This window comes from Schistocerca americana, chromosome 3 (genome assembly GCF_021461395.2).
Source record: "Schistocerca americana isolate TAMUIC-IGC-003095 chromosome 3, iqSchAmer2.1, whole genome shotgun sequence".
NCBI lineage: Eukaryota > Metazoa > Arthropoda > Insecta > Orthoptera > Acrididae > Schistocerca > Schistocerca americana.
The window spans coordinates 126,697,333-126,707,028 of NC_060121.1; the positions used below are offsets into that span (position 1 = coordinate 126,697,333).

General features: G+C 38.1%; 1 protein-coding gene across 1 annotated transcript; it reads left to right on the forward strand.

The window, feature by feature from the left end:
- Positions 1–5,647: 5,647 nt before the first annotated feature.
- Positions 5,648–6,832, forward strand: LOC124605912. Its single transcript, XM_047137865.1, has 2 exons — positions 5,648–6,051; positions 6,793–6,832. The coding sequence occupies exons 1-2, from the start codon at positions 5,648–5,650 to the stop codon at positions 6,830–6,832; spliced, it is 444 nt and encodes a 147-aa protein (XP_046993821.1).
- The last annotated feature ends 2,864 nt before the right edge of the window (positions 6,833–9,696 follow it).

The window sequence follows — 9,696 nt, forward strand, 5'->3', positions numbered from 1 at the left end:
AGTTAATTACAATCATAGCATTAATAATCGTGGGCATTATAAGTAGTCTCATTACAATAAAACAGTGGCAGTTATTAGCTGGTGACAAAGCATTATTTTATATATATATATATATATATATATATATATATATATATATATATATATATATATTTTTGTCTCATTAGGAAGTCATTACTCAAGTGACATACTATTCAGAGTTGATCAGTATTATTCAGAATTATCATAAACTAGTGACATTATGTGGGACTGGTAATACCTTTTTTAGCAATGCATTGCGTTGGGATCGATAATTAATTGGTGAGGCATAACACTATTTGCTTTTGACCTATTGCTGCAAATGAGGATAGGTAACGTCATTCGTCATGAGTCAGCTGTAGCAAGATTATGTAACAAGGCAGTATGTGTGATCACATTTATAAATGATAAACACAAATGGGTAAAATACAAAAAAATGCAAGTACTAGAACAGGTATAATAAGTAACAGGTTTAGTAAGTATCATGAAAAGCTTCTCCTGGAAAAAATACAAAAACGGATTATTGACCTGAAAGAAGAAACGCACACTATGCTGAAAAGTAGTGAACTTCGAATTAACAGGTAGTGAAATGTGTATAAAATGTGTTCCATAGCTGTCCTTTCCAAAACTTTCTGTCATCCTACTATGCAATATAACACCTGCTGTCAAAACAAACTGCAACAAATACTTAAATAATTACGTAGCATAAATACATAATTTCAACATTATCCTCATCTGTAAAGAAAAAACTTCATTATCCATATCATCATAACTTCACCATTATCGTCACCTGTAAAGAAAAACTTCATTATTCATAATACCATATCCTTCATCATTATTCATCAGTATTCATTATCATCTGCAAAAAATCACTTCATTACTCATTACATAACTATTCCTTATCTCTAGCATATTTCATCACTAAAACTAAGATGTGTAGTTCTCTCTGACAGCCTGCATCAATCACCTTGTATTCTGAAAGAAAAAATTAGTTAAGACTGCTATTCTGTGATGAGTATAGTATATTCTTGTTAATGTTTGTTAATCCTGATCCATTTACTCTTCCTCATAAAGTTATTGCATCTCCTTTCGTTTATTCCGTAGGTGAAATTCCCATTTATGTTAAATTTATTTCTTAGAATCATCATTCCTTTCTGAAATTGATGAACAAAGATTAATGTCCTGCATTTAAATCATATACCCACTAGATAATGACTGGTTTATGGTAACATAATTAACCCTACAGCATAACATGACAGAAAACGTAATATGTCAAAAACATTGACAGTGTTCAAATGCAAAAATATACACAGAATAATACAATGCAGCAGCAAAAAAAAATGTGAAACAGTCACGATGTTGAGATGTCATAAGGCAAAAAAAATGTCAAAGTCGACTGGTGTGTGTTATATCTTAACTATTTCATAGTGCATACAAACAAAACTGGAGTACAATCATACACACAAAAAGGTGGAAAATGTGCACGGTCTGATGTGTAACGACAAGAAAAGCGACCTGCTAACCTTACCTTGCCGGGCACTTGCCAAGAAAAAAAATACGATAATCATCAGTAATTAGTCACGTGAAATAATTGCGTTAGTAAATGACATCATAGTGTGTTGAATCATACAGTGGTTTCACTCAATAAACGGTTTAATGTTTGAGATATGGTGACTGCCTTTCGATTTTCTGGTTCTCAAAGTTTCGACGTGTACAACATTGGGGTGAGGGATGCTGCGAATCCGATATGGACCTGCGTATAGAAGTTCAAATTTACTGCACTTACCTTTTAATTTGCTGGATAAATAGTGTGTACGTACTAGTATCTTCTGTCCAACGTGAAAGTCGCGGCGTGTACAAACCTGTTTTTGCTGTCTTCTCCGGCGCTCTGCGGCACGTTTGATGTTGTTCAGCGCAATGTCAATTATTTCGTGGTGTCGTAATCGACGAGATGTAGGAAATGTTATTAATTCTTTAATTTTGTTAGGTGGTTCAGCATTTTTCAGTATAACAGACGGAGATAGCATAGTGGATTCATTTGGAATGGAATTAATTACATCTTGGAATGAGAATATGTGTGTGTCCCAATCAATATGTCTTTTGTGGCAGTATATTCGGCACAGCTTACCAATTTCTTTCATTAATCGTTCACAGGGGTTCGAAGAAGCGTGGTACTTGGATATATAGATCGGAGAAATGTTTCTGGCTCGTAACATGCGTGTCCATACGCTACTACGAAATTGAGATCCATTGTGAGAAATTACTTTCATTACATGCCCTACATGAAATAGAAAATGTTTTACAAATGCTTTGGAAACAGTTTTAGCAGTAGCTTTGCGTAACGGAGTGAAAGTAATAAATTTTGAAGTGAGCTCAACAGCGACAAAAATGTAGCAAAAACCTCTGTTAGTTCTCGGAATCGGACCAAAAATATCTACTGCGGCCATATGTCTTAATTTAACAGGTATAATGGGATATAAAGGAGGAATATGTGAAGTGGTGTCTGATTTAGCTTTCTGGCAAATTTTACAAGACGCTAAAACTCGTCGTATACGTTTTTCCATGTTAGTAAAATAACAGTTCTGTCTCAGTATAAGAAAACATTTTCGTGCTCCGTAATGTGCGTAACTTAAATGAGTGTACCAAATTAATTTGTTAACCAGTTCGTCAGGTATGCATAATAACCAATTGTTGCTATCAGGATGAGAGCGGCGAAACAGAATGTCATTGCGTACAGTGTAATGGTTCCTAATCGTAACATTTTTCCTATCTTGCCAAAGGTGTTTAATTTCTTTCCACACATTGTCCTTATTTTGCTCCTTTGCTATGTCCTGTAATGACGACGAAATAAAGTTTTCAAATGCAACTTGCTGAATGTACATGACACTGAAATTTGTTTTGCAGAAGTTGGTTGCTACGTCTTGCTGATTGTTGCCGAGAGAACGCGATAGTGCGTCTGCTATAACATTTTGTGTGCCGGGAATGTGAACAATTGTAAAATTAAATTCCTGTAAATATAGTTTCCATCTGCTTAATCTGTCGTGAGGAAATTTAGCTGAAAGCAAAAATTGTATAGCTCTATGGTCTGTGTAAACGGTGGTATGTCTGCCATAAAGAAAGTGCCGAAATCTCGTAAAACCCCATACAACACATAATGTTTCCAGTTCTGTAACGGAATAATTTCGTTCAGCGGGTGACAAAACGCGACTTGCAAATGCGATGTTTTTAATTACTGTAGAACCGTCTTCTTCGATTTCCTGGAAAATGTGTACGCCTAAAGCGGTGTTGGAACTGTCAGTGGCAATGGAAAAATTTCTAGTAAGATCTGGGTGCGATAATAGTGGTGCATTCAACAAAGCATGTTTCAGGTTCATGAATTCAGAGTGTGCTTGCTTATCCCAAGACCAAATAGTGTTTTTACCTGTTAATTGGCATAGTCTAGGCGTGTCTAAAGCGGAGTGATGAATAAATTTACGAAAAAAGTTAATTAAGCCCAAAAAACTGCGTAATTGCTTCTTTGTCGTCGGAACAGTAATATCACGTAGAGCTTGAAGTTTTTCTGGATCAGGTGCAATGCCTTCTGCTGAAATTACGTGTCCAAGAAATTTTATAGAAGTTTTGCCAAAGTGCGATTTACTAAGATTAACTGTAAGTCCTTGTGCATGAAAAGTTTGCAACAGTTGTTCAAGAATCAGATTGTGTTCAGACCAGTTAGCTTCTGCGATAAGAATGTCGTCTACATACGTCGTAATTCTGTCTTTAAGTTCTGTCGGAAGTATAGTGTTCAAACCGCGAATAAAAGCTGCAGAAGAAATAGTTAAGCCGAACGGTAGTTTGCAAAATTGATAACAGTCGCCGAAACAAAGAAAAGCTGTATATTTTCTGCAATTCGGATGAAGTTGAATTTGCCAAAATCCCGATTTCAAATCTAGTGTAGAATAAATAGCTGTACCATGAAATTTCTGTAAAAGTTCCTCTAGTGTCTGTGGTCGATCTGTTTCGTTAACAATAATGTCATTAATGTGACGTGAATCAAGTACAAGGCGAAGTGAGCCATCTTTTTTCTTAACAATATGTAGCGGGTTTATGTACGGACTAACTGCCGGTTCTATAATTCCTTGGTCGAGCATATCCTGCAATTCTTTTTTAACCTGTTCTCTGTGAATGTATGGAATAGGATAATGCTTTGCCTTAAATGTGTCGTGCGGTTTGACTTGAAATTCATACATAAAGCCGGACATAGTACCAGGAATGTTGTCAAAAACTGGAGCTTGCTGTAAAAGAATTTTATGTAATTGCGTTCGTTCGTCGTCTGTAGTTGCACTGCTTTGTCTAACTTTATCGGAAATCATTTGTATTACGTCGTAGTCCATTTCGTCTGGAGTATTATAGTTGTGTACGTACGTATCCGTTAACAATGTGGGATTACAGTTTATGTCACGTGTTGCGGAAATGACCTCTGTGCGGTTGATTGTTTGTTCTTCCGCAGATAATGAGTGCTGAAATTCTAAAGCCAATTGTACATTTTCATCCTTTAACATTAAATAAGAATTCTGAAAGTCGATAACTGAGTCGTGTTGTACCAGAAAATTCGTGCCTAAAATAATGTCTGTTGTCAATAAAGGAACAATCCAAAAATTAGAGTGGAAAGTATGACCTCCAATACAAAATGATAAATGCGTCTGTAGTTTAACGTCTACTCCTTTACTCGGTACTGCTCCTTTCACTTTTGTTTTGCCTAATGGTAATGTCGGATAGGTATTCTCTTTGTTGCACTCATTAAAAGTCTCTTCATTTATTACTGATATTGGTGATCCGGAATCAATTACTGCTGAGAATTTCGAAGAACCAATTTTAATTTCAATAACAGGATGTGAAATAGTTTTCTGAACAACTGGTCTTTCCTGCAAGAGAGTGTCTCTGATATTGTCAAAAGTAATTACATTTTCGTGAACAACATTTTGCGTGTCAAAGGTAGTGCTTGTGTTATTAGAAGATGCGTCCTGTGCAGTATCTAGTCAGATTCTATCCGACGTGTTATTATTACTAGGAGAATTCTGTGGCATTTCTACTATTTGAACTGTTCTATTACTTCTTCCAGACGTGTTACGCTCTGGATGGTACCTACTGTCGGGTTCATTCATGAGAATATGTTCTTGCGTATGATTTTGCTGTTGGTGAGACCGACTGTTATTATATGTACGCTGGTAATTGTGCTCATCGTTTTTACGTCTGTCGTAATAATCATTCCTATACGGTGTATTGCGATAGGAATTGAAATACTGTCTTCTTTGTACATACAATCGCACCAAAAAGTATTGGCACACGTGCGTATTTATCGTTGCTGGTTACAAACGCCGCACTTTCCGGTACACAGTACATGTACGTGCTACCTCACATACCAGACATTACAATTCTGCCCATAGTGCCTACCATTAACAAAGAAATGCAGTGTTATGGGCAAACACGTATCTCCTCTGCACACAAAAAGTATTGGCACAGAGCATGGCATCTCGGTATATTGCTGGGTTTTCAGGTACCGGAACGCCATCTGCTGACACATTAGACACTGCGTGTTGTTGACGGCCCGGTCGCCAGTATGTTGCTGTAGTGCGCGATAGTGGTCAGCATGGGGCCGAAGAAGAAGGAACATTCAGTGGCGTTGCGTGAGAGAGTGGTATTGCTCCATTCACAAGGGAGAAGCTATCGACAAATCGGAGCAGAGGTGTCTGTGAGCTACACCACGGTAAGAGCCATCATTCAGAAATATAAAGAGACTGGAACAACAGTGAATAAGTGTCGTCCTGGACGTCCAAAAGTGCTTACAACCCGAGAGCGTCGCCATATCATCGCACTTGCTCGGAAGGAACCTGCTACAAGTGCAGCAACTATTGCTGAGATTGTTCAGACAACGTCCGACAAGACGGTTAGTGTTCAGACTATACGAAATGTGTTGAATGAGGCTGACATGCATGGACGTTCTCCCAGGAAGAAGCCATACATTTCGGAAATTAACCGGCAGAAACGCCTGCAGTTTGCCAAGGACTACATCAGCAAGCCGATGGAGTTTTGGAACACTGTGATATTTAGCGACGAATCGAAGTTCAATGTGTTCGGATTTGATGCAAGAAAGAAAATTTGGCGCAAGCCGAATACGCACCTCGACATCAAACACATGCATCCCACAGTCAAACACGGTGGGGGCGGTATCATGGTCTGGGGCTGTATGGCGGCTTCCGGCGTTGGAAATCTAGCTGTAATTCACGGCACAATGGATCATATGAGATACATTGACGTGTTGCGAGGTAATTTACACGCTAGTGCACAGAAATTGGGCCTTACTGGGGTGTTTCAGTTCCAGCAAGACAACGACCCAAAACATACCGCCATGAAAACCCGGGAGTGGTTACTGTACAATGCCCCCAGAAGGGTTCTAACACCACCTCAGAGCCCTGATTTGAACCCCATTGAGAACCTGTGGGCTCATCTTGACACACAAGTCAGAAAAAGGCGTCCGTCCGGTAAAAACGACTTGGAGAAAGTGCTCCTGGAGGAATGGTCGAAAATTACCCCTGATATCACCCGGAATTTAATACAAAGCATTCCTAGGCGTTTACGTGCTGTTATAGATGCTAAAGGGATGCACACTAGCTATTAGATGGTGAACATCAATGAAGAAAACGAACACACTGTCCGATTCATATGCGTGTGCCAATACTTTTTTGGGTGCAGAAGAGCGATGTTTTTTTTCATGACACTGTATGTTACTTTAAGGACAGGTGATTTTGACATATTTGTAAACTATGTAATGTAAGGTGTCACATGTATGGGTTCTGTTCTGAAATATATGTTTCGTTTAACCTACAACCACTAAAATGTAACTGTGCCAATACTTTTTGGTGCGATTGTAGTTGTTTCTCTGCTCCCGTGCGTTACTATTTGTTGAACCAGGGACTATACGTCCACGCGGCGAAACATTAAAGCCTGGTTGACCTTGTGTATTCCATTGTTGGTTAGGTATGCTAACCGGCTGGTTTTGATGTTGTTGTTGTGAAACACCTCTATTGTTACCAAAGTGTTGTTCCTGTTGCTGAAAATTTTGACGGTATTGATAATTAGAATTTTGCCTGTTATTAAAGTTTTGGTAGTTGTCGTTCCTAAAGCGTCTGTTACCTTTCCGATTGAAATTACGTCCCTGATCATAATTGTAGTACTGTTGTTGACCTTGGTTGTTACACGAAAAGTTTTTGTTTACAAAAGAATAATCGGATTGCTGTACTTCCAAGAGCTGTAAAAGATCTCTGAATGCTGAAATGTTTTCTTTTTGCTGGCCCGTTAGAAGTGACACTCGTAATGACCGTGGTAATTTAGAGATGCATAGTTGTATAAGTGCGGATTCACTGTACGGTTCACTTAGGTACTGGTTTTGTTGTACCATGTGCTCAAAAAATTGCGTTACACTGGGAAAATTTGAGTTTTCATAGTTTGGCAAACTAATTAGTTGATCTTTAATTCCGCGCTGTGTCGTCTTCGACCAGTACGCTGACAGAAAAGCATTCTGAAATTCCTCTACCGAGTAACACTGTCTCGCGATCGGTCTCATACGAGTTGCCGGTTCGCCTTCCAAAAAACTGCAAATAAATTCAAGTTTATGTGTTACAGGCCAAGTCGGTGGAAGAGCAAAGCTAAACTGTTGAATCCAATCCAGTGGGTGAATCTGCGTTCTATCGTTTTTAAATATTTTGAACTTTCTTACTGACAGAAAATGTTTGTAATCGAAATTATCATCTCTGTGTGATGCAACAGGTTCAGGATCGTAAGAGTATCTATTGAACTGTGGTTGTTCGGAATCTAAGTCCCGTACTCTCTGCAGATTACCCAAATTATACGCGCTGCGTGAGTCTGACACATGTTCATAAAGTGGCGTCTGTTGTGGTATGTTATTAACTGAAATGTTTTTCATCTCTGTTACTTCTTGTTGTAAATTTGATAACTTCCTACGTAACGTGTTGTTAGATGAATCGATCTCATTAATTGTCTGCTGTAAATTTTGAAATTCAGGTGTTTGGATAAATGAAACCGGTGCAGTATCGTCTGATTTATTGTCATTAGTATTTTCGATGACATCAATACGACTGGCCAATTCATCACATTTTTCAGTCAGTATCTTAACCTGATCATCGGTTTTAGAATCAGACGCATTAATCTGTTTTTGCAACTTACGCGTAGTTTCGCTCAGTTTTTTAACATCAGCTTTGATGACATCGCAATCCTGTGTTAGATCTAATTGTTCGAATCTGTCTGTCACTGTTTGAATATTTACTGTGTGTGTGTCTGTTTTTGATTTAAGATCAGAAATTTCATCCCGTAATTCCGCGTTCAACTGTTCTATGGTATTAATTTTGTCGGACACTGTAGTAATATTATTGTCTACATACGTCTTCGCTTTCGCGAATATTTTACGTTTGTCCTCTTGTCTTTGTGCAGTGATTGTTTCCATGACTTGTCGTTTTACTTTGTTTTGATCTTGAATAAATCTGCGGAAACGCGTATCACTGTTCTGTATGTGCTGATTAAAGCGCTCGTTCATCTGAGTGTTCTGTTGTTCGAATTTCGCGTCTATCTTTGCGTCCATAGTGCGCGAAAGTTCTACCGTCATTGCTTTAAACTCGTCCCGTAATTGTGTAGCTTTTTCAGAGCATTGTTTAGCGACTCCGCTAATTTCGTCTCTGAGTGTTTCTGTTGCGGCTGTTTGCATTTCCCTTAATTCTTGCGCAACAGACTTTATTTCTTCGCTATTTTTTCGTGAACAAGCCTCAATTTCCACGCGCAACTGTTCCTTAGTGTCATGGCACTGCGCGGCAACGGCTCTAATTTGTTCACTAAGCTGTCTGGAATTGTCGTCTAATTTATCATTTACCTGTCTGGAATTGTCGTCTAATTTTTTATTAAGTTGTTTGAGATTTTCGTCATTTTTATCAAATTTTTCATTAAACTGTTTGAAATTTTGCCGCAAAAATGTCATAATTGGATCCGATTCAAAATTAGCATTTCTATTCTCTGTGCTGTTCAATAGTGGATCTGGAACTTTCTCGCTTACTGTAACCATTTGGTTATTCTGAGATTTAGAAAAAAGTTTGTCAGTCGAATGTACACTGTCAGACATTATTTCGGAATTAAATAAATCCGTCCTACTTTCGGTACATTGTTCATTTTCACTAGACAAATTTGTCTGTACGTTACTTGAATTTTCCAAATCGCGTGTATTAAGCTGGGCAGCGCTCATTACAATAGAGCGTCCCGCGTCATCGATTGTCGTCAAATCAACAGAGGACATAACCGAGTTCGTTTGTTCATCATTAAGACAAAAGTCATCATTAATGGTTGTAATGCACTGATTGTTAGTGAACGCAGGATTGTCATCATCACACTGCGTGTCAAAATTACTATCGGTCACGCTGTTTAAGTCGGTAATTTCATTCAAAATACCTCGCGATACACTATTCACAGTCTTTCGCGGCATTTTAATAATAGTCAAAATTATTCACAAAATAAATAAGCACAATGCAAAAACAACACACAAATACAACAGAGCAACAAATTGCCGTTGACCTGTAGAAAGAAAGTCACAATATTATTAAAAGCGTTGCGCCAAATCCTAATTATATCTAAGCAAAT

Coding starts and splice junctions, on each gene's coding strand:
- LOC124605912 (XM_047137865.1), top strand. CDS start 5,648: ATGGGGCCGAAGAAGAAGGAACATTCAGTGGCGTTGCGTGAGAGAGTG. Junction 6,052..6,792: donor AACCGGCAGAAACGCCTGCA/GTTTGCCAAGGA, acceptor TGTTACTTTAAG/GACAGGTGATTTTGACATAT.